The sequence below is a fragment of the Macaca thibetana genome, chromosome 3 (assembly GCF_024542745.1).
Source record: "Macaca thibetana thibetana isolate TM-01 chromosome 3, ASM2454274v1, whole genome shotgun sequence".
In the NCBI taxonomy this organism is placed as follows: Eukaryota; Metazoa; Chordata; class Mammalia; order Primates; family Cercopithecidae; genus Macaca; species Macaca thibetana.
The window spans coordinates 9183851-9208360 of NC_065580.1; the positions used below are offsets into that span (position 1 = coordinate 9183851).

The 24510-nt window shown below is 60.0% G+C and overlaps 1 protein-coding gene across 1 annotated transcript in view; it reads right to left on the reverse strand.

Moving 5' to 3' along the window:
* LOC126951642 (SCO-spondin-like) overlaps positions 1-24510 on the reverse strand; it is a 57900-nt gene that overhangs the window by 29489 nt on the left and 3901 nt on the right. The window contains 45 exon segments of the mRNA XM_050785950.1: positions 779-870; positions 1054-1179; positions 1263-1392; positions 1518-1640; positions 1741-1920; positions 2644-2808; positions 2893-3063; positions 4526-4669; positions 4953-5123; positions 6605-6662; positions 7409-7481; positions 8009-8159; positions 8239-8383; positions 9087-9214; positions 9322-9540; positions 9853-9957; positions 11083-11137; positions 11239-11392; positions 11971-12121; positions 12241-12423; positions 12516-12656; positions 12753-12905; positions 13016-13247; positions 13328-13419; positions 13519-13647; positions 14201-14437; positions 14873-15094; positions 15290-15523; positions 15767-15936; positions 16028-16121; positions 16218-16367; positions 16718-16827; positions 16916-17043; positions 17145-17341; positions 18492-18626; positions 18977-19233; positions 19490-19584; positions 19699-19888; positions 20629-20863; positions 21088-21253; positions 21430-21657; positions 21742-21917; positions 22467-22584; positions 23810-23954; positions 24263-24503. Coding sequence (XP_050641907.1) covers positions 779-870; positions 1054-1179; positions 1263-1392; positions 1518-1640; positions 1741-1920; positions 2644-2808; positions 2893-3063; positions 4526-4669; positions 4953-5123; positions 6605-6662; positions 7409-7481; positions 8009-8159; positions 8239-8383; positions 9087-9214; positions 9322-9540; positions 9853-9957; positions 11083-11137; positions 11239-11392; positions 11971-12121; positions 12241-12423; positions 12516-12656; positions 12753-12905; positions 13016-13247; positions 13328-13419; positions 13519-13647; positions 14201-14437; positions 14873-15094; positions 15290-15523; positions 15767-15936; positions 16028-16121; positions 16218-16367; positions 16718-16827; positions 16916-17043; positions 17145-17341; positions 18492-18626; positions 18977-19233; positions 19490-19584; positions 19699-19888; positions 20629-20863; positions 21088-21253; positions 21430-21657; positions 21742-21917; positions 22467-22584; positions 23810-23954; positions 24263-24503 — 6999 coding nt within the window.

Sequence of the window (24510 nt, forward strand, 5' to 3'; positions counted from 1 at the left end):
GTGGGCCACCGCACCCGGCCTCCAGCCCCACTTCTCACCCTCAGAGCCAGGCATGGAGCCTCCTGTGAACCTGGGCTCGACTACATTCCCACATCTCTCTCCTGGACTTGGACAGCACCTCAGCAGGAAGGACCACCAAAAATCCTCATGTTTCCCCCAGATCAACGCTTCCTGATCCTTCTATGCCAGAAACTAATTAAGAGTCCCTGTGGACACTGTCAATGTCCCACCAGCCACTCCCCACTGGCCCCTCTTTCCCTCCTACTGCAAAGATCCTGGCCCAGACCCCAGATGCGCCCTGCCTCTCTTCCCCCTCCCCTCCCCCACTCCTCTTTCTTTCCCCTTGCCCACCTCATCCCATTGCCCTGCACACCAGTGAGGCTGGGTTTGCTCTGCAGAGACCTCCATTGACACAGGCACTGTCTGAGGGGCACCCGGTGGGTGGAAAGAGAGAAACCATCTGGCACCTTCATCTGGCCTCTAAATGCTGCTGCTGGCCTCCCTCAAACCCTCAGCCTCACCTCTCTCACCCAGCTCTGCAGTCGCCTGCTCCACCTAGGACAGCCTGCTCCTGGCGCCTGGGCAGTCTGGGCGGGAATCTCTGCCTCTCCCTATCAAAGCCCCTCCACCAAGGCCAGTTCAAGGGCTGCCTCTCAGACTGCAGAGGCGTTACCGATCCCCCACATAGAGTGGCCAGTGGGTCTCATCCTGTGTGTTCCCAGGGTGCAGAATTGGGATGAGGAAGAGGGGGCTCCTGCATCCAGGCTCCCTGCCATACCTGTCCCACACTCTGTGTGGCAGCCCTGCAGTTCCTGCCTGTCACCTTCACAGGGGGCGCCTCCCCAGGCTGCCGGAGGGTTGGAGGGAGACCTGGGGAGAGAGGCAGCCCTCAGCACCTGCTCTGCTCTCTCCCTGCCCTCACTCCTGCCTTCTTCATCCTTCATCACCTGTCCACCATCTTCCTCCTACCGCCCCCTCAGGGCTAGCCTGGCTCCTTGCCTCCCTGGCCCCCACCATTCCTTCTCACACTGCCGCCCACCCGCTGTCACACACCTGAACCTGGCCCTCACTCCAGAGCCACAGGAGCGGTCGCAGGGAGCCCAGGAGGACCAGGCTGACCAGCCGCAGGGCAGGGGGCAGCCCCCTGGTTGGCACAGCAACTCCCCCTTCTCACACACACTGCAGGGGAGGGAGAGGCTGAGGAACTGGTCAGGGCTGGGGAGACCCCGGCACAGTGCCCTCCCTGGCGCGGCCGCCCTCACCATTGGCTGCAGTTGGCCAGGACGAAGGACACCCCCGGCCACTTCAGCTCTTCGCCCACCAGGCAGGGGCACTCAGAGAGGGGCAGGCAGCGAGTGTCATGCAGAAGGAGTCCCGGGGGACAGCGGCATCCTGGGTGTGTGTGGAAGAGGGCACTCAGCCCCAAGGGGCACAGCAGTGAGGGGAAGCTGGAGACTGGGGGCTGGTGGGCCTGGGTGGGCACCCCACAGTCTCCCTGCAGGCCAGGTCTGCCTCACCTTCCACGCAATGCCCACTGCAGCTTCTGTTAGCCTTGGGATCCAGGCAGGAGGGTGGGCACGGGGGCACTAGCCCCTTCTGGCACAGATCAGCACTCACATACACACGGCCCAGCTCGCAGTCTGGTGGGAGATGGGCACTAGGTGAGCCTGAGTGCTCGGAGGTCCAACTACCTCATGCCCACAGTGCTCTCTCCCTGCTCCCAGCCCAGCTCACCCTTACCTGTGCCACCTGAGCAGGGCTGCAAGCCGCAGGGTACCCTCTCTTGGGAGGGCCCGGGGCAGGGGGCACCATTATTCTTGGGTGGGGGGTCCATACAGCTTCTCCGGCGACTCTGATGGCCACCCCCACAGGAGACACTGCAGGGCCCCCAGGCCTCCCACATGGCCCATGCCCCAGCCACTGTTGGGGAAGGAAGACCATCAGGAGGGGCCCAGGAGACACAGGCTATGAGAGAGTAGCCGGAGCCAGGGCTCCCCTCCTTCCCCAGCCTGGGCAGTGGCCAGCAAGGCAGCCAAGGGCCCTGCCCCGGGCACTCCACAGCTCCTCTTCTGTCCCAGAAAACCTCCCCTAGGTGGCAGGTGCCTGGAGAAAGGGCTCTAGGTGCCTCCCAGGACAAAAGCTCTGCTCCCCGGGAAGGGGCTGGGACTGCGGGAATCCTGGGGAGAGCTGCCCTGATGGCAGCTGTAGGGCCATCACAACCAGGGAGGAGCCAGGGTGGGGCTGAAGAGGCCCCTGTATGGGGAGCCCCTCTCTGCCATGCATAGAAGTGGGTGAGGGCCACTCCCTTGGATTGACGGAATAAAAGAGTGACAAGGCCTTCAGCATGGCACCCAGGGACAAGTGGCACAGCTGGCTGACACCTGAGGCCCGGCTCCAAACACCCCCACACGTCATCTCCCTTAATCCTTGCAGGAAATAATGACCATTATTTCCAGGCTATACACAAGAACCTGAGTCTCGGCTCAGGCAGGAAAGGGGGGCAGGGCTGGCTGGGAGGGTCCCAGATGGAAACCCACCCCAGGTTTCCCACCTGAAGGTTCCTGAGGATACTGGATGGGGGGCTTCCCCACTTCCCTCTGGGAGCAGGGGCTTTCCTGAGGGAAGGCTGGGGTGCAGGGTTACCTGGGCAGGCCTGCACAAAGCAGGACTGGCTTCGGAACCGGTCAGGTGGGCAGCTGCCCCCTGGCAGAGGAGGCCGCAGCAGCTCCTGGCGCTGGAAGGTGAGGCCCAGGCCACAGCTGCGGCTGCAGCTGCTCCAGACAGACCAGGGGGCCAGCACGCAGTCCACTGCAGGGGAATAGGGGCTGGGGCTCAGAGGGGCTCATGCAGGAGGGGACCCTCAGGGCTGCCCCTGCCCTTGCTGGCACATACCACAGCCATCCTCGTCCGAGCCGTCCTGGCAGTCAGGCCGCAGGTCACAGCGCCGCTCAGCAGACAGACACTCCCCGCTGCCACAGCTCAGCTGGCTTGGGGAACAGAGGGCCCTTGAGGCTGGAAGCCCAGGCAGGGCCATGGTAGGCACCGTGAAGGGCACAGTGCTTGCTGCTCACAAGGCAGGGAGAGAAGGGAGCCACATAAGTAGATTCCTGGCAGGATGATACACTCAGCCCATTAACTCAGGCCAAGAGCCGAAGTGAGCTTGCTGACTGGAGCCCCTGGCCTCCCCTTCCTACTAATGCCTCCTGCATCCCATGCCCAGAGCAGGCTTCCTTTCATGATGTGTTGGTAAGATCATGGAGTCTTTGGTCTACACAAGCTCTCACACAGAGATTCTAGATGCTTAGGTACCTTCTTTCTGAATGTATACTCCCTGGGGTGGCCATTCTTGTGATTAACATTTGATTTCTTTGGTCATGATTGGAAGACTAAGCTTTGATCACAGTGATCTACTTTGCATGGATGGATGGATGAATAAATGAATAGATGGATATATGGGTGGGTAGATGGAAAGATGGATGGATAGATGGGTGGGTGAATGGATGAATGGATGGGTGTATGGGTAGGTGAGTGAATGGATGGATGAGTGAGTGGATGGATGGATGGGTAGATGAGTGAGTAGGTGAATGCATGGGTAGCCAATGAATGGATGAATACAGGGGTGGGTAGATGAATCCATGGGTGGATGGATGGGTGGCTGATAGATGCATGGGTGGGTGTCAGATGGATGGATGGATGAATGGATGGGTGGATGGATGGGTAGCTGACAGATGAATGGATAGAGGGGTAAGTGGATGGATGAATGGATGGATGGGTGGATAGATGGGTAGGTGGACGGATGGATGGGTGGCTGATGTATGGATGGATAAATTGAAGGATGGATGGGTGGACTGATGGATGGATGGGTAGATGGATGATTGGGTGGCTGACTGGATGGATGGCTGATGAATACATGAATAGAGGGGTAGGTAGGTGGATTTAGATGGATGGATGGATGGATGGATGGATGGATGGATGGATGGATGGATGGGTGAATAGATGGATGGATGGGTAGATAGATGCATGGTGGCTGGCTGGATGGGTGGATGGATTGAGGGATGGATTTGTGAGTAGACAGATGGATGATAGGTGGCTGATGAATACATGGATAGAGGGGTAGGTGGGTGGGTGGGTGGGTGGATGGATGGATGCATGGATAGATGGATGGGTGGGTGAGTGGGTGGGTTAGTGGATGGGAGGGTGGGTAGACGGAAAGATGGGTGGCTGATGGATGGATGGATAGAGGGATAGGTAGACTGTTGGATGGGTGAGTAAATAGATGAGTCTCTTCAAAGGTCAAACAGGTTTTATAAAACAGGATGAGACCCAAGGCCTGTTCTATTCCCCATCTTGACCATACCCAAAGACACGCACACTTCTGTTTTTACCCATTCTCTCCATTCCCTGCTGCCCAAGCCTCTCCAAAATCCTTTCCAATATGAGCTACAAATGAGGGCAGACACTTTCCTACACTGAAGGATAAGTGCCACCCCCTACCCACAGGATGGCAGGCCCTCCAGCAGCTCACCGCAGTGCCTCTCGTCGGAGCCGTCGAGGCAATCCTCCCTGCCATCACACACCTGCGCCTGTTCCACGCAGCCCAGCACCTCACAGGGCATCTGGCCGGGGCCACACCGCACAGGTGGGAAGGGCCCTGGGGCGACACTCTGGCCTGTGGGCACCACCACAGCTGGCTGACCAGTCACTTGGCCTGCCCTATCCTTTCTCCTTCATCACCTCCCTGAAGCCCCCAACCTCCCTCCTCTTGGCATCTGCTATTCCTCACTCTGCCTATCTTGGGATAATAGAAAAAGGGTAAACTGGGCTAGGACACTTGGGTCCTCCCCAAAATGACCTTGAGCTGTGTGATCTTGAACAAAGGGCCTCTGTCCCCCTCACAAGGAAGGTGGGCTCACAGAGGCTTTGCACACAGGTAGAAGGGCTTGGTGTCTTACCAGCAGGGGTCGCTGGAGTCACTGGGCGTGGGGGCAGCACCGTCACAGCTGCCATACCTGGTGGCAGGGTCCTAGCCTCCATCTGGGATATGGGGGTGGTGGTCACCATCTGCATGGATTCCCCATGGTGAGGTACCCCAGAGGCTGGGCCAGGACTCACGGGCCTTGTCTCTGTGGGTGGAGGTGGAGGGAGGTGAGGCTTACCCAGCTCCCCTTCCCAGGAAAGGAAGATGGGGGCCCTTGAGAGGGTATCCCAGGCTTCTGGGTGGTGCAAAGTAATCACAGGTACTGCAGACCACACCCCACCTTCTGAGAGGCCTTGGATCAAAAAAATCCAAGGAGCACAAGAAGGGCTTTGGCTGAAAGTAGAAGACTTGTTTTGATCTGAGATTTTTATTCTATTCCCCAAAAAGAAACACATGGCAACTTCCAAGTTCAAACTCACCATAAAATAAGATATTTAGGGAGAGAAAGAACTGAGGTCATTTTAACACAGCAGCAGAGGGAGTAAACACTACCATAGACTCAGGGTGAGTTCATTGTTTCTGTTGTAAACAAACAAACAACAACAAACTGATTTTGGGCTTCCTGGCAGCTACAGTGAAAAGAGTTAAGAGTCTCATTTTCTGGCAAGAGATGCATTCAAAGACAGCCTTTTTTTTTTTTTTTTTTTAGAACCAGACTGAGAATGAAATTAGAATGTATCCCGTGGGTCTGCATGTTATGGATCTGAGGGGTAGAATCAATTGCTTTGTCTGCTTTTCACAAAAGACACAGAAACAGTCCGGCCAGGTTCTGAATAACTTCCATCAGAACTCACAGGGAGGGGCCACAGTTGTCTATAAGGCCTTCTAGTGTCACAGATGGGGAAAAGCTGAGGCCCAGGCAGGTGGCACGGTGAGGCACAGGGGAGGATGAGCCAGAATGAAAGAGCAGCCCCGGCGCCCTCACCCTCCTTCCTCTCCAGCCCCTGCTGCCCCAAGCCCCACCCAGGTCCTTCCCATAGGGGCTAGAAATGAGGGCAGGAACTCCCCCACACCAAAAGCCCTCTTACCGCACCCCTTCCCCGCAGGACAGCAGGCCCTCCAGGAGACAGCTGTCTGCTGGCTAGCAGGGAGGTGAATAATCAGGTAGCTCCAGGGAAGCCGGTTCACAACCAGGCAGAGCCCTTTCCTTTCTTATACAGGAGCACGCCAACTTCATGACCACATCCAACCCCCGTGCCCACTTAAGAAACATTTGCTGCCAGCAAATGCTTCAGAAAGGGGGGCCTGGCTCTCTGGATGGTGAGCAGAGGGAGTGCAGGGTGCAGTCAAGTGGCCTCCCACCCCCATGGGGGAGACATGTCCTGACCAGGCATCTGGGGAGGCAGCCACATTACTGGGCACAGGCTCCGTCCTGGGAGCTGGCCTGGAGCCACCCGCCCTGCCTACCTGCAGCCCACATACCTTGGAATCCCAGGGGGTGGGCAGGGGCAGGACCTGGTCATGTCCAAAGTGACCAGTGTCTCCTCCCTGAGCCAACCCTGTGACTCTCTCGGTTGTGGGGAAGTCAGGGGTAAGGGGATTTGAACCCCTGAGATGTAACTGCCCCTGGCTCTGGAAGAACAGGTGGGACAAGGGTTTGGGGGGGTCTGGAGTCTGTGCACACACCTGTTGGGGACGTGGGGGACTCCTGTCCGGGAGGCCAGTGCTCAGTCTCTGCCAGGCCCTGCAGAGGGAGAGGGCTGAGCACCCTGCACAGTCCCAGGCCCTGAGGGCAGCTCCCATCCCCTGAGGATACAGCCTGGGCGCTCACAGTCCCAGCACTGCTTCCTGTCCATCTTCCTCCCCCACAGCCCAGGGCAGAGCTGAGGATGCAACTGCGCTTCCAGGCACCAGCCCACTGCCCTCAAGGAGCTCAGGGACTTTATTCTCAGAACCCACCATGGTGATCCATTTCAGCTCTTGCCCCTCAAACTCCCCTTCCCCCATCCAATGCACATGTCCCCCCCACTCCACCCACACACTCTGGGTTCCTGACCAGGCTATTCCAGGTAGGAAGATGCTCCGTGCCTTCTTCTCCACACTACAGACACCCCTCTCCAGCCCTCAAGTCTTGTCCCGGAAGCCCCTGGGGACCCGGGCACAGGGCTCTTTTCGGCTCTGAGCACCAGATGCCCTGGTGCCTGCCCCGTGGGCATAAGCTCCCTATCAGAGGTTCAGGCTTCTCTTGTCCCCAAACCCTTCTGGGCCCTCGCTCTCCCTGCACATCTCTGCATCTCTGTGTTGCCCCAGCCCTCAGCCCTCTGCCAGGCACCGGGAAGCCTCCTGAGAGCAGTACCAGGGAACACACGGGAGGAAATGCTGCGGAGAGGGGAGATGCCGCCGGCTGGTGCAGGAGCAGAGCTGGTGAGGCCTTGAGGCAAGGTCCCTGTACCCTCACTCCACCCTCTGGGCCCAAGGCTCCACACTCACCTCCCCGGGCCAGTGCAGCAGCTGTCCCGGCTGGGCGGAGGAGAGGGCCAGGGTCTTGGCTGTGGAATGGAATCTGGGGAGAAAAATAGCCAAAAGGGCTCCAGGGGCCCTGCCAGCACCAGTGCCCCGCTTCCAGGCAGGGGCATCAGTGTGCTTTTGCTGGGCCTGGGGTCTTTGCTGGGGTGGGCATCCAGGAAGGACTCTGCCCACTGAGGGTGGACAAAGGTGATGTTCCCAACAGTAGCTTCCAACTTGACCGTGGGTTAGAATCACCTGAGGGGCTTGTAAGACACGTATTACTGCGCCCCACCCCTGCAGGTCTGGGCGGGCCCGAGAACCTGCCCTTCTAACAAGTTCCAGGTGCTGCCAATGCTGCTGGTCCAGGGCCCACACCTGGAGAACCTCTGCATCAACTATGAGAAAGGCAGGGAATCCTAGAATCCAGGTGGGAAAGGGCCTTGAAGGCACCCAGCTGCAGCTCCTCAGCATGCAGGGTCTGGGCACCTGGGGGGTGAAGGCAGCGTTGGGCCCCTCCCACATGGCTGTCCCCTCGAAGGCCAGGCCAAGGGCGTGAGCTGCACACAGCCGGCCACAGTATACCTGCCAGTGCCCTCAGGTAGCAGCACACAGCCCTCCTCGTCCGAGCCATCCTTACAGTCCAGAACACCGTCGCACAGGCGCCCTCTCAGGGCACACTCACCACTGGCACAGCGGAGTCCAACCCCTGGGCACAGAGGTGCCGGTGGGGACCCTGTGTGGAGGACGTATGGCTGAGGGCTCCTCCCACGGCCCCTCTCTCTCCTGCCCTGCCACCCGGGTGCAACCTGTACCTGGCTCACAGCCCAGCAGCTCCACCCGCAGGGGGACATCGCTGTGGTGGGCATCGCGGGGCCACACCCTGACAAACCTCGCCTGCACCATCTGGCCAAAAGTCCATACGGCAGGGTCCAGGTCGTCCCAGTGTCTGGGGAAAAGCTGCCGGCAGAGGATGCTGCTGACTGAGCTTCACCTCTTTCTCAGGCTGACCTCATGACTTTGAGTGACCCCACTTTTTCCCCAGTTTTCACGGCCATCTCAGAGCCATGCCCCCCACCCTGGCAGTAGGAATTGGGCTCTCAAGGCTGGAGGGAGCTGGTTCTGGACTGAGCTCCTCCTGCTGAGCTGGAGGTGCCCCGAGGGCAAAGGCCAGGTCCTATTCACTGCTGTGTCCCCAGGGCCTGGCTCGGCACCTGGCACAGAGCAGGTGCTCCTGAAACAGCTAAGACTTAACACATAGCATGGACTGATTCCTACCGCTTCGTGCGGTTTGTCTCCAGGAAGGATGCAAACCCCCTGAGGGGAGGGCTGTGCCCAGGCTGCTCTCCACAAAGACCTGCGGGGGTCTGGGCTCCCAGAGGCCCTCAGTGAACTTGGTGTCTCCACACCCTCTCTCCCTCGTAGGTTTCACATACCTGCCCTGAGTCTGAGCCACTTGGATGGTTTCCAGCATCCATGTGACAGTGGCACCCAAGCCTCAGCTCCACAGAGCACAGTCCCTGCTACTCACCAGGTATTCAACAAGCATCGAATGCAGGCCATGCCCCTCAGGGAGACTGGAAGGCCCTTGGGGACAAAGACTATGGAACCCACAAAAGGGCATGGTGGGCCGCTGGCCCCATCGGCCTTGGGCGGGTGGTACCTTGGGCAGGGGCAAGATGCCAGGCAGGATGTCATGATAGTCATGCCAGCGTAGACCATTGCTGCTGAACTGGAGTGAGAAGCTGGTGGCAGACGCGTTGGAAGAGCCAGTCTCTGGCACTATGATGCCTGGGGAGGGAGGGGCCAGGGTAAGAGCAGAGGTCAGAGCTGAAGGAGCTACACCTGCCCCCCACCATCACCACTGCCTCCCCTCAAGCACTGCCCTCCTCACTGACCAGTGAGGTTCCGGGGCTGAAGCAGGTCCAGCTGCAGGTAATGGGGCCGAGTGTGCCACTTGGCATAAGCATGCCCTCCAGCGCGCCATCCGTGAGGCCTGGGCTCCTGGGTGGGAGCCCCCATGAGGGCAGCCTGGGTGGGGTGTTCCAGCTGCTGGGACGATGCATGCAGACTCCCCTCGGCCAGTCCTGCCAGCCCCAGGGGAGAATAGCAGGGGTCTGGGTGCAGAAGAGAGAGACAGGCTGGAGTAGGGTAGGACAGAGGGTGGCAGGAGTCTTCAGGGACACGGTGAGGAAGTTGCACAGGGAGCTAGGGGATGTGAAAGGCTCACACGGGTGACTTTGGCCCAGGGAGGGAAGAGTCAAGAGAGGCAACTTAAGATAGGATGACTCCCAGATCCTTAGGGTGACCATCCACTACGTGCAGGGCAAGGAGGATGTCCCCAAGGGCCTGTTTCCCCTCCCAGATTGGACAATCCCTGGGCAGCGTGGCCCCTCTCAGCACTACACAGCACTGCACACATCCCTTACCTCCTGGTGGAGGCAGAATGTAAGTGGCCAAAGGGAATCCGATCTGGGGACTGGGAGCCGGAGCTGCAGCAGGAGTGGCCATGGGCTGGACTGTCTGGTTCTCTCCTGTGGGAGGAGACTTCAGGATCAGGAGACAGAGACCAAGAGGCTCACAGTTCCTGGCCCAGCACTCAGGCCTCTCCCCACTTCTTGAGCACTTTCTCCCTGCTGACTTCCCAGGAACAACTTCCTAGCTGGGAAAGGTCCCTCCTCCTTCCCTTGGTGTGAATCAGGGGCTTTCACGTCCACTGAGTATTTAGAGAACATAGAGTAAAACTGCCAGCCTGAAACTATTTTCAGCCCAGGACCCAGCAACTGCAGTTCCTAACCCAGGAGTGCTGACACCAAAAAGGCACCTTCATGGGCATTAGAAAGGGGTTGCCTCTGGATGAAAGCAGCTCTGTGGGCTGGAGTCTAGGCCCCAATCACCAGCTAACTTGCACAGTGAACAACCTGTGCAACTGAGTATGCTGGCTCTGTTTTAACCTCAGCAACTTGTGGATGCACTTTTAGGATAAGAAAGCTGCAGCCTGACCAATATGGCAAAACTCTGTCTCTACTAAAAATACAACAATTAGCTGGGCATGGTGGTGCATGTCTAAACCCAGCTACTCAGGAGGCTGAGGCATGAGAATCACTTGAAGCCAGGAGGCAGAGGTTGCAGTGAGCCGAGATCGCACCACTACACTCCAGCCTGGGTGTCAGAGTGAGACCCTGTGAGAGAGAGAGAGAGAGAGAGAGAGAGAGAGAGAGAGAGAGAGACCTGGACCCATAAATGCATCCATTTCAAGCCTTTGTATTTTCTTGTTTCATTTATAACTCATTTCTAGGCAAAGATACTTTTGAAAAGTCCAACTTAACTTTGTCTTGGCTGTTCTAAGATGAAAAGAAAAGCAACCAGAGCAACCAGATCTGAACAGAACCAGAGGAAAGAGAACACCTCAAAGGTGGCACCATGGGGGAGGCAGAAAGCCCCCAAAGCACAGGAAGGCAAGGTGGACGGAGAGGGAGGGCAGAGAGAACCCTTCCCACCGTGAGGCCCCTCCTTCCCTTGGCATGCAGAACTCAGGCTTCCCGCCACCCTGAGGCTGGGGTATCCAGCCACCTCCGCTCAGTGCCCCGGTTCCCTCTCAGCGATCCCACCAGTTGTCCTCCCCCGGGCCTTCCTTGTCATTTCCCAGGCACACTCACCAGGTAGGGCACAGTGGCAGCATGATTCTCCCGTTCCCTCCACCAAGACCCAGCCCTGCAGAGACACAGAGGTCAGGCCGCCTGCCTATCTCCAACCCACTCCACCAGCCTCCACACCCCTCCAGCTCTGCCCACCACACACTCCAATGCCCTCACCTGGGGGCAGCTGCCGAGCGGGCAGTAGGGTGAGCATTGTGCGGTGAGGTTGTGCAGACACTGGCACACACTGCAGGGGCCCCCACGCCAGCGTTTCCCGACACGGTGGACCTGGCCCTGGTGCTCACACCCCTCACAGGGCTCCGTCTGGCACCTGAGAAGGGAGGGATATCCCTGACCTGGTGACGGGGCCTGCTCGGGGTAAACAACTCTCCTGGTTTGCCTGGATTGAGGACATTCCTGGGACTTGGGACTTTCTGTGATAAACCTGAGAAAGTCCTGGGAAAACAGACATTTGGTCACCCTATAAGCCCACTCTGCCTCTGCACCTGAGACATTGCAACTGGCCCTGACGAAGGTCAGGGAAGCAATTTGTGCCAACACTGCAGCCAGCGCAGCAGGTCCCAGAGGGGGCTTGGGAGGCAGCTATGGCAATAGCCCCCTGCAAGCCTCAGCCCAGGAATTCAAGCTGAGTTTGTGAAGCTGCATCTGCGGGCTCCGTCTACCCACCTTCAAGACCTAGAAAGCATAAAACTAGAGAAGGGGGAGGCCAGCAGTCCCCAAAGAGGTTCTGGGATTCCTGGGGTTTAGACAGGTAGGGACACAGGGCAGGGATTCCAAACTGGGGCTGTGTGGTGGATGTGGAAGGGGCACACAGGAGGCTTCCAAAGTGGGAGGTGGGGTGCGGGTCAAGGTCCCTGCAGGTCCCCCAGTGGGTGGGGAACAGAGCACCTGCGTGCCTTGCGGTGGATGCCACGGCACTGGCGACCTCGGCCGGAGGGGCGGGGGTTGTTGGGGCTCCGGAAGGACCACTGGATGCTCTGACTTCCACAGGGGCCCAGACACTCAGCCCAGGGCGACCAGGAGGACCAGCCACAGTCCACTGAGGGAGGGCCAAAAGTCAGGGCCTAAAGGAGGTGGTGGATGCACAGCTGGGAGGTGGGCCTGAAGGAGGGTGGGTGCACAGGGAGAGGACTAGGGACCCCGAGGGAAGGGCCTCACCAGCACAGTCCGGGTTGAGTCGGCAGCGTCGGGGCCTCCCGTCTTGGCAGATGCAGAGCCGGCAGTCGGCCTTGATGCGTTGCCCGGGCCAGTAGCGGGCGCCGTCCACCAGGCAGGGGCACTGCCGGGGCCACACACACCACCCCTCGCTGCCCAGCACCTGCCCTTCTGGGCACCAGCAGCCTAGAGGGGGCCCAGGATGAGGCTTCCATGCAGAGGGCTGTCGCCACAGACGCACACCCTGGAGCCAGCGCCTGGACCCAGAGCCCCCTTACCTGGGCTGCCACAGGGCCGATCAGGTGGGCACATGACCTGGCCAGAGATGTCATCACAGGTCAGTGGGCAGGGGGCACAGGGCTGGAACATCAGCTCCCCAGAGCAGGTGGCATTGGGGCAGCTGTCCTGAGGGCAAGGCTCTGAGAGAAGCCGGAAGCAGAGGTCAGAGGTCAGGGAAGGGAGCTCTGCGGAGGTGACGGCCTCCCACCAGCAGTGCCATCCTCTCTTCCACTCACTGGTCTGGCGGGTGCTGTGCGGGCCTCCGGGCAGTGCAGCGCAGGTGCGGCCCCCGTTCTGGGGTGGGTGGCACTGCCGTTGCCGTGTCATGGTGCCCCTGCATGGCTCAGAGCACACAGACCAGGGGGACCAGGCGCTCCATTCACCGTCCACTGCGAGGCAGGGGGACAGGGCAAGCAGTGGGGACCATGGGTGAGGGCTGAAGGCCTAGTGGCCTTCTTCTCCCTTCCTCTATCCAGGCCCCACCACCCCAGCCCCTCACCTGGGCAGGCTGCTGTGAAGCAGGTCTGAGACTGGTGCTCAGGCCCCGGGCAGTGCTGTAGCACCAGGAGGCCGAGTGGGGAGCAGCGGCGGCTCCGGCCCTGCCCCCCGGGCCCACATGTCCGGCTGCAAGGTCCCCACGGGCTCCAGGGGCCCCAGGCCCCACAACCCTGCTCTTCTGGAGAGGGGCCTGCCTGCCCTGACCCTCCACAGTCAGGTTGCCCATCGCACACCTGGGGAGGGAGTGGGGTCAGGGCTCCTGTGCTGGGGGCAACATGGCACTGCCGCCTCCACCACCCACTCCCACCCTCACCAGCTGGAAGCCTATGCAGGTGCCATTGGGGCAGGTGTATTCTGGGCAGGGAAGCCCTGTCCTGTTGGGGCCTCCTGGGGCTGGCAGCCCCCCTGGGAAAGAAGAGGAGAGAAAACACAGTGAGCAGGGGGTGTGAGCTGCGTCCCGGGCCCAGCCAGCAGGGCCTCCCTTAGGGAACAAAGCGTCCTCACCACAGTCCAGCTCGTCCTCGCCCTGGGGACAGTCTGGGATCCCATCACAGAGCTGCTCAGGGGTTAGGCACAGCCCCGGAGCCACACCACAGGGAAAGAGGCCAGGGCACGGAGGCAGCTGGGTGGAGCCTGCGGGCACCATGAGATGTCCTGCTCCGCTCCTATCCCTTCCTGCCCTCTCCCTGCAGAGGGGCAGGAAGGTGGATGGGAGGCAGCAGGGCAGGCCAGCCTGGGAGGAGCTGGGGCCTGTGGACAGCTCCCTCTAGGGGGAGGTAGGCAGGACCTGAAAGGCTGGCTTGCAGTGACACAAAGCGTGTGCTCAGGTCTGGTGGGGAATCGCTGATGGCGGGACCCCTCCAAACAGACACACTCCCCAGCCCTGCAGAGCCTTTGCCCACCCTCTTATCCCTTCTTGGCCAAGTGTGGGCAAAGACAAAGCCCCTTTCTTCTCTCCCCTGAGCCTAGGTGGGAGGGCAAAAACATTTCAAATAAAGTTTCACGAAAAAGATCATAGGAACGCAAACACGGCCCAGCCTCGCATGCCCCCAAACCTAAATCGCTCTGGCTGCCGCGCCCACCTGTACCTCAGGAGGCGAAGGTGGGGGTGGTGCTCGGGAAGAGGTGGGCCAGCCGGCTTGGCCAGCGGGGGGCCGCGCACGGCCCGGGGGCGCGGGAGCCTCACCGCAGGCGTCGGGGCCCTCGTCCGAGCCGTCGGGACACTGCCGCACGCCGTCGCACAGCTGCTCGGGGGACACGCAGTGAGGGCCGCGGGCGCAGGGCGCGTCGTGCGGCGCGCAGGGCTCTTCGCAGCCGCGCTCGTCGCTGCCGTCGGGGCAGTCCTCCTCCTGGTCGCAGCGCCAGCCCCGCGGGATGCACTCGCCGCTGCCGCACCGAAACTCGAAGGGGCCGCAGGGCGGCGCTGCGGGGAGCGTCCGCGCTGCATCCTCCGCCGGCGAGCGCCCTTCCCATCCCAACCGCACACAGGTCAGTCCATCCACGCCGCCGCTCCCCTCCCTGCTCCAAGTCCCTTGGCCATTTCCTGGGCCTGGCCCTAACCCACCTGCAACCCATTCCCGAGAACAATCCCTCCTGCATTTTGCTGCCCTGTTGGTTTTCCCAAAGCTCTCCCCTGGGTCAAGAATTTCCATGAGACTCCCTGCAGCTGGGAGGGAGGCCTTGAACGCCAGGAAAGAGTGTAGACTCTTTGAAACGCCATCCACTTCATTCACTCCAGTGCCTTCGGGAGTCTCCCACTGTGCCTTGCTCCTTCCCATGCCAGAGCAGCGCCACAAATGCCTCTCTCCGAGGTTTCCAAGCCACTAGCTTTCCCACCTCTTCCCTCCAGGAGACTCACCAGGGCTAGCGCTGGCCAGGGAACTTGGCGCAGTGTCCAGGGAGCCAGGGGAGGGGCCAGGCAAAGTACCAGCAGGAGGCGTGGGCAGAGAAGGTAGGGGGCAGTGTCCCGGCCCCTCATCGGCTCCATCTGGGCAGTCCCAGACTCCGTCACACAGCTGGATGGCCCCCAGGCAGGTGCCATCAACACAGGACACCTCCCCGGGGACGCAGGTCACCTGCCCTGCAGCCAGAAAAGAAGAGCTGGCCCTGGGGCACTGCCCTGTACTGTTTGGGGTGCCCCAACTCCCACACCCTGAGGACCAACTTCATAGCAGGAACCTGGCAAAGGAGGGGGGAGGCGAAGTCGGGGCTCTTGAGATGGGCCTTGCGGGAGGGAGTGCCGGGTAGGCTGGTTTCCAGGGTGGGGACAACTCACCCAGGCAGGACTCCTCATCTGCGGCGTCCGGACAGTCAGGATGCCCATCGCAGAGCAGGGCCGGGGGCAGGCAGCGTCCATCGGCACAGGCCAGCAAGCCCTGGGGGCACGGGCAGCCCCGCTCATCTGTGCCATCTCCACAGTCATCCTGGCCATCACAGAGCAGGGCCAGGGGCAGGCAGTGGCCGGAGCTGCAAGTCATCTGCCCCTCCCCACAGCCTGGGGCGGCACAACCTAGCACGGGGCAAGCAGGCAGGCTCAGGATGCTGCTGTAGGGGCCCAGAGAAGCCCTGAACCCCAGAGGGACCAGAACACCCTCTCTTCCCTTCATCCCTCCAAGCCACAGATAGTCCCTGGCAATGGGAGCAGCAGCTAAAGAAGCCACTCCAGGACAGCTGCCTTGGCCCCAGGAAACTCAGTTACATGTGCGAGGACTGACCAACCCTGTTGCTTCCACACATGAGCAAAGACACTCACCCTCCTCATCAGAGCCATCGCCACAGTCGTCCTGGTTGTCACAAAGCCACCCATGGGGCACACAGTGCCCATTCTCTTGGCACAGGGCCTCCCCCTCTGCACAGCCAGGCGCCGGCTCCTCACAGTGGCCACCGTCACCCCCACAGCGCCATTGACCTTCCTGGCATGTGCTGAGCACACAGCGTCCTGGGATCAGCCACAGGCTGGGCTTGGCCCAGTGCTCCTTCAATAGGTGCCCCCCAAGGTGACCTCCCCACTCACCAGTTCCCGCAGTCCTTCTGCAGCACAGACCCCGGCGGGAAGGAGTTGCTGCCCCACTCACAGGGGCAGGAAGCTGGCTCCAGGCAGGCTCCTCCTGAGGCCACAGAGTACAGGGCTCAGAGCAAAAGGGCACAGTGGCCCCTTCCCAGTCTCAGTGCCCCTCCCCTCTGCCCTTTGTCACTCTACACACCGTGCAGCAGAGTCCCCTCGGGGCAGAAGCAGCCCTCCACACAGGCCACCACCTGGCAGTGCCACCCGGGCTCAGGATGCTGCTCATGGCAGGTAGGGGGACACGTGGGGCCACAGGCCTCATACACCTGTCCCCCTTCACACTGCAGGGCTGGGAGGAGAAGAGAGAGCCTTGGATCACCGAGGCACAAGGGCAGCAGGATGCAACCACACCAGGCTGGCTGCCCAAGGTGACCACCATGGAGGGCACGGGGCATCTGGTGTAGACCTTGGGCAAGACCCCCCTGGGCCTATGTGTACCATGTCAGCTCTACTCAGCAGCCGTTCTTGCATACATGGCTCATCTAGAAAAGCGTCTGGCACAGAGTAAGCACTCAATGCACAGCTTGCCCTTGAATGAATGAACGGCCGTCTTGTGGGACAGGAGAAGCTCTTTCAAGATGCTGAGCCTGTGGCAGTGGCAGGATTGAGCACTGGGGACTGAGGGCAGGGCACACTCACGGCAGAGCTCCTGGCTACGCCAGCGCACATGGTACCCATGCCGGGCACACTCATCTGCGTAGGTGGCAATGGCCGAGCAGAGGCACTCACAGTCACCCCCTGAGTCGCAGCTGTGGGAGGAAGTATTCAGTCCCGGCACCCCCTCTGCATGCCCTGGCACCCCCACCTCGACCCCACTCCAGGTTGTCCCCTCCTTACCCGCAGGCATCATGCAGGCACCACTCATAGTGCTGCTGCGGGGGGACCTCTGCGTGGCATGATGCGAAGAGGGGCTGCAGCAGCGCCCCGCAGCGGGCCCGAGCCCAGCCAGCCCGGTGTGTGTTCACCTGCAGGCACAGGGTGGCGTCTCCAGCACAGTGGACTAGCGGACACCCTCCCCAGCCCTGCCTCCAGGAACCTCCCTTCCTGCTTTCCCACCCTCACTCACCACGCAGGGATGTGGCAGGTCTCCTGGCTCAGGGCAGAGGGTGCTGAGGCGCCAGGAGTGGGCGGCCAGTTCAGCTGTGGGCTCCAGGACGCCCTGGCGGCTCCGCAGATCATTACTGGCATCTCCATCAAAGTCACCACACAGCCCAGCCACGCGACCACGGAACTGAGGGGACAGTTGCACCAGGACCCGAGTCCCTGGTGGCAGGCAGCATAGTTAAAAGTGATGCCACAAGCCCTTATCTGGGCCAGAAGACCCAGGGTCTGTTTTACCACCACCAGGTACCAACCCACCAGGAGGTGTGGTTACCTCTTTTGTGGGGGGATGATTGGCGATGATAAATGAAGAGACCTACATTTGGGGGGCTCAAGGTGGGAAGTAGGAGCCTATTTTCCTAACTAACACCAAGCCAAGGGCTGGGGGAAGGGAAATTCTCCATCAGGTCAGATTCCGGGAAACCACACTCCAGGATGGACTGTGAGACTCAGGAGCACCAGCCTCGGTGGCGGCAGGCTGGGAGGGCGGCCCAGCGGCTCAGAGCCAAGTCTATATGGGGGTTATCTGAGTTTCCGTCAGTTCTGCAGAAGCAGTTAGATATGACATATAAACCAACTGCTTATATGGGTGATGGGAAGTTAGGATATTTATTTTCATTTCGCCTTTCTAAAACTTGGTATTTTCTCAATGTTTCCCTTGGTGTGGAAGGATTGCTTTCATAATGATGAAAAAGATAATTATGAAAACCTAATTTTTTAAAAAAGTTTTTTTCTCGCTCTATTGCCCAGGCAGAGTGCAGAGGGGTGATCACAGCTCACTGCAGCCTCGACCTCCCAGGCTCAAGCAATCCTCCCACCTTAGCCTCCCAAGTAGCTGAGACTTCAGACGCGCACCACTGTGCCCGGCTAATTTTTGTGTTTTTTATAGACAGGGAGTCTTGCCATGTTCAACCCAGTCTGGTCCCGAAGCCCCGGACTCAAGAGATCTGCTCGCCTCAGCCTCCCAAAGTGCTGGGATTACAGTTATGAGCCACTGCACCTGGCAAAAAACCTAATTTGGGAACTCGGACCTCTTGCATGGACTGGAAGGTAGGGGTGGCACTGGGCTGGGCATGGGGCAGGGCGAGTGCCGGCCAGGCAGGGAGGTAAAGTGAGAGCTCAGAGTCCTAGCCTGGCTGTCGGCTTAGCTCTCAGCCTAGAAATCTGCCCTGTGGAGGTGTCAGGGGCTCAGTGGAGGGAGACCAGGAGGAGGGAGGGTCAGGCGTTGGGAGAAAGAACTTGGGGTGAGTCCAACCCTATAGTGCTAAGGTGGGGCACGGGTCTGATGGTTGAGGGAGGGCAGGGGCCTGACCTCCGTCCCAGAGCAGGGTGAGGCCCAGGCGGGTTGAGAGCAGCAGGAAGAGGCCAGCACGACGCAGGCTCAGCCCGGGGCCTGTGTAGACCTTGGGGGGCGTCACGCTCAGCCCATTCACTGTCACTGCCCGGCCTGTAGAGGAAGAGAGGCATTCAGGCCCTACTTGGAGGAGAGGGTCCTCCAGATCCTCATGAGGCTCTCTAGCTCCCCCACTGAGCCCTTCTTTTGCTTCTCTACCTATGTGACCTTGGGCACGTCATTAGACTTCTCTGGGACTTAATTTCTGGGAGCCTTCTGGTATTATGAGTCCCACCCAAGAGGAGAGGCACCAACCCCATGGCATGGAGGGCAGCCACGCCTGGTAAGGAGACTGCCAGCAGTGGGCAGACACAGGGAACCCCATCCCCGCCCACCTTGCACAGCTGGGAAGCTATACAGGTGTGCCCCTCCCTGGCAATGTCACCCTTCAATGTTGCAGCCACCTCTGAGCATGTGCACAACAATGCCCTCCAGACGCACGGCCAGTGCTTTGGTGCAGGTGAGACCGCTGGCCCCACAGGGCAGGTTCTGGGCAGAGACTGTAAACAGGCCACTGGCCTCTCGCACCAGCAGATACTCGCAGGCCCCAGGAAAGGTGAAGGCCAGTCCATCAAATGTCATATAGTGGGGGGCGCCTGATGCCTGGCACCGCCCACTGCACCGCTGGCCTGTGCAGTGCCACCGCCGGCCCCGGCACACGCTATGGGCAAGGTGGGGGAGACAGAGTCACTGAGGACAGGGCCCTGGGGCTGGATCCAGGGGAGGCAGCTGGTCCAGGTTCCAGGCAGTTTCAGCAGCCCTCGGGGTGGAGGGGTCCTGCAGGGCCCTCTGGCCCAGGCCAGTCTGAATACCCCAGCCCCCACCACCCCAACCCCTTCTGGTGGAGGGAAGGATGATGTATGGGGAGCCATGGGCCACAAGGCCAAAGGGTTAGAGGTCACGGCAGCTGGGCATACCAAACGTTGCAGTCTTCCTGGATGGTGGCGTTGGGCGGGTACCACTGCCCACTGTGACGGCAGGGACAGAGGTCAGGAGGCACACAGCGCTCGTCCTGGGCAGAGGGCAGGAACAAAAGGCACCATGTAGGGGCATGAGGGGAGCAGGGTAGTGCCCTGGCTTAAGGAAGGCCATCCTGTTCTCCCACGCAGCTCCTTCTTGGACTCACCAGCAGCACCATGCCGGGTGGACAGACACAGCCATCAGCACTGCCTGCAGGGCAGGAGTGATTGGCGGTAGGGCTGTCACAGGTGAGGAGACAGGCACCAGGGGCATAGACAAGCTCCCTGGGGCAGAATGCCTGCTGTGGAGGGCAGCGGTGAGCTGTGCAATTCCAGAGGCCCCTTTCCTGGCAGACACTGCAGGAGGTTGAGAAGGAGTAAGAGGCAAGTCTAAGCCTCCAGGGACCTGATCTGACCTGGTGAGAATCTCAGGAACCCAGACGCTTGCTGGGTTCCCAGGTGTCCAGATCCCATCATGTTGAGTGAAAACCAGCCCTGATGCTGGAGACCTGTCCATCTCAGCTCCCAATACCCAGTCACCAACACAGGGAGCTGGACTGTTTCCAGCACCCTGACATGCCTGGGATAGACATTGTCACCCTTTCTGTCCCAGCTCCAATAGGGCCATCCTCCAGGCTCTGGAGCAGGACAGAGGTATTGAACCACCCTACTCCTAGCCCAGGTAGGAGAGGGGTTGCATTGAAGCCTGCATCCTCAGCCCCCACCTTCATCAACCCTGGATCCTGGTCCTGCCTGCACAGATCCATAATCTGCCTTCACTTCTCTTGAACAAGCTGTGTGACTCTGCAAGCTGTTTAGTCTGTCTGAGCCTCAGTTTCCTCATCTGCAAAATGGGAACAATTTTTCCACTTCTTACTTTATTAGGTTATGGTAGGAAGTAAAACTAGATAAAATGATGCACAGGAAAGTGCTTTATGGACCCTAAAGTGCCCCACGACCAAGGGGAAGTGATCAGCACTCTGTCACCTCCAGCGTGCATGCTGCCACCAACAAGGCTGCACACTCCACCCGTTATCTCCCAAGCTAGCTCTTCATCCCCACATTCTTCCTCTTGCCCCAAAGGTCGCTGCCCTCACCAGCGGTTGCACTCCTTCATAGTGGCACTACCAGGGGCATAGCGACGGGCTCCGAGCTGGCAGGGGCACGAGCTGGGGGGCACACACTGGCCCTCAGGGTCCCACAGCAGCCCCAGAGGACAGTTACAACTGGCCACACAGCTGCCCAGCTCCCCACAGTCCTCTGGCTCCCCGCAGTGTTGACCGCATGCTGGGGCACACTCTCGGTACTCCTGGCCACCAGGACACAGAACAGCTGGGCACAGGGACACACACAGGTCAGGGGCATAGCCACCGCTGGCTCTCTCCACCGCCTCTGAACCCCACACCCCACATCCCCTGTGCCTCTGCAGGAAGAAAAGCCCAGCAGTCTGCCAAGGGTAGTGATGCACCCCGGGCCCCCAGCCATTCCTGGAAGGGGGATGGGCTAGGGAGGAGGGGAGGAGCCTGGGTAGGGCTGGCTGGGCTGAGCGAACTCACGACAGAGGGTCTGGTTCCTCCAGGGAGGTGAGGCACCTTCCTGGGCACAGCGACGTGCATAGGCAGACAGCACCGGGCACAGGCAGTCCCTGCCAGGGTCACAGCCACACACGGCTGCCAGGCAGCGCAGATAGAATGGCTCCCTGTCCACCAGCCTGTGGCATTCCTTGGGAGGAGATGGGGAAATGGGTCAACTTCTCCTCCATGGAGTCTACATCCTCTTGGTCCCCAATAGCACCCCTAGGCTTGTGTGGTCTTCCTTGACCTTCCCAAGAGCCCAGGCGGAGGGCAGGGAAGGTGTTGGCCCATCTTACGGATGTGGGAGGAGCCCAGCCCAGCTACCTGGAAGACAGAGCTGTGCAGGATGGCACAAGCTGTCTCTGCAAAGGTGTGGCGCTGGGAGTGGGTGGTGCAGGGGGAGAGCGGGGCACTGTCCCCAGAGGGGCATCTTCCCTTGCCGGCCACCTGGAACTTGCTAGCAAAGGCAGCAATGCTAGTTTCCACATCTCCGGCTGGTGTCAGGAAGTCGTCCTGCTGGTTCTGGGTGAAGGTGCCACACAGACCCTGCACCTGGGCCACAGGCACGCGTGTAAGACAGCCGAATGCAGTCCCACCGCACCCTTGCTCAGCCACCCACCTGCCTCACTGGCACACCTGGTGGGCATGGCGGGGGTCCAGAGTGATGTAGGCTGCAGGGTCAGACAGTCCCCAGAGCACCTGGGCCCCAGGCCAGCGCAGCAGCAGGAAGGCAGAGGAAGTTCGGCGCACACTGAGGCCGTCAGCGCCAATCCAGGGCAAGCCCACGTCCTGCCCATTGACCAGCACAGCTCCTGGAACAGGGGACCTGGTGATGGGGGTGGGGCACGTGGAAGGATAGGGCTGCGAGAAGGGAAGGAGCTTGGGTGGGAAGTAGGAGGTCCCGTGTCAGGGTGGGCTGCTGGGGACAACTAAAGTGTCCACCCGAGCTCCCTACCCCTGTGGCCCAAGGACTACCCTTGGCACACAGATTTTCCAATCCCTCACCCTCATGATCAATGTGTGGGAGGAGCTAGATGGCGAGCCAGGAGCTGGTTGGGGAGGGTTGGAGGGACCCTGCTGAGAGTGGCCTGCCCGGTCTGGTCATGCCTCGAGGCCTTTCAAGCTCTCATAGCTGCATGACTTGTATTTGACCCCAGGACGGGGCAGAAGATGCCTTGGAATCTCTCCTCAGGACTCTGTGTGTCTGCTTCAGAGATGAGAGGGCCAGGGAAGTTGAGGCAGTGTGCTCAGGTGCAGGACTCTGGGGAAGAGTGTCTGGACTCCAAAGCCATAGGGTAGTGTGGAGGGGGAGCAGTGACCGGAGGCCTGGGACTGCGCCAAGAGTGCAGAGCAGAGGCTACCTGAGTCCCTGAGCTGGATGTGGGTGTCCTCCAGGGAGACAGAGATGGCGTGGAGGCAGCTCCCAGAGTCACAGGCCCCATGCTCCAGTAGGATCAGTAGCTGTCCCTTCACATAGTCCTGGGGCAGGCAGGGGGAATTCAGTGGGGCCAGGCGGGCCGACTCTCTCTGGGGAGGCTTTTGGAGACCTTCCCTACAGACCACCTTCAGCGCGCACCTGGAGGCAGCTGCTCACCTTCCGGCCAGCCAGACTGTCTGCCAGGTAAGGGGCTTCGTCCTCACCATGGGCCGGCATGCATGGATGTTTGTGTGTATGCGTGTGCAGGGCCATGGATGTGCACACAGGTGTCATGTGGAAGTATGTGTGTGCATGTTTGTGTGTGCACGAGTGTGCGTAGGTTAAGTGCGTGTCCGCATGTTAGGGTGAGATGACTCCTCTCTTTCCTCCTCATGGGCATGTATGTTCTCCCATATGTGTGTGCACATGTACACACGTGCTACATCTACATGCACATATATGAGTGTGTGTCGTGTGTATGTCTGTGTCTCTCTGTGTGTACCTGGATCCATGTATATGTGTGTGTGTGCATACAAGTCTCTGTGTGTTGGTGTGTAGCCTGTATGTGTGTGTGTAAACATGCAGATCTCTGTGTTGGTTTGTAGCCTCTGTGTGTGTGTGTGTGTGTGTGTGTGTGTGTCTGCACATGCAGATTTCTGTGTGTTGCTGTGCAGCCTGTGTGTGTATGTACACACATGCATCTTTGACTGTGTTTGCTGGGGGAGATGGCTGTCCTCTTCCCCCACCATGGACAGGCACAGCCTCTCTGAGGACTGTGCTCCCAGGACCTTGTCACCCCCATCACTACTTATGAGAGGAGTGGGAATGGTCCAATAGTTCGATGGAGAGATCACTCAGGGGGCCCCAGATGATTGGGAAAATCGTGGCCTGCACCTGAACTTGAGAAGTGAGCTCACTTCATTGGGGGAGGTTTAGGGTGGGAGCAGGGCCTCTTATTTCCCCTGCATGAAGTAGCCTGTAACAAGCCCAGCCGTCCCATCTGTGAGAGACACGACTGAAGATGGGTTTTGGTTAGTGGCCCTGGGCTGGGTGGTGATGACAGAGGGACTTTCACAGGGAAGCCGGGGAGGAGGCGAGAACCCAGCAGGAGGCCTGAAGGCCTGTGACAGCCATGCCCCCAGTGTTGGTTCTCCCTTGGCCTTTCCTGGGAAGACTCTGGGTTTCCCTTATTTATTTAGGGGTTTCCTTACAGTCAGCCCCACTGTGCCCTTTAGGAGGGCCCCTACTCTGGCAGAGTGCCACCCCTGCAGACCGTCCTCTGCCCACCTGCACCAGGCTGTAGCGGCAACCTTGACCGCCCCGGAAGGAGTAGCTCCGCCCATCAAAGGTGAGGTAGTGCCCGTCCCCGCCCACGGCACACTCGGCGGGGCATAGGGCCTGGGCACAGTGCCAGCGGCCATCCCTGCACACGCTGTGGACACGTAGATGAGACAATGAGCTCTGGCATCAGGTCCACACTGAGGGGGTGGAGATGACCCCTGAGCTGGAGGTGACCCCCCAAAAACCCTTGTTCCTCCCCTCCCATGGAAGCCCCTCCTGCTGAAGGGGTAGAGGCCAGCCGGCAAGGCCATCAGCCACGCCAGCAGCAGTCCCAGTATCCGAGAGGAAGACCCAGAATGGGCTGGAGGCTTAGGGGAAGCAGGTTGAAGAGAGGGTGTAAAGGGAGGGATCCGAGGGTACCACATGGCCACCAACCCCCAGCATGGCTCAAGAACCCACCAGGGGTTACACAGCTGGTGCACGGTGTCACGGGGTGCATAGCGCTGGTGGCGGTAGTAGCAGGGGCAGTGGGCGGCAGGCACACAGAGGGTGCCGTTCCAGAAGAGGCCTCGCGGGCACTCGCAGCCGCTCACACACTCTTCCCTGCAGGACTCCTCCTCTCCCTGACCCACCGCCTCGCAGCTGGGTGGGCAGAGGGAGGTGCAGTCGGAGTAGAGCTGGCCCCCGGGGCACAGGCGCTCTGTGGG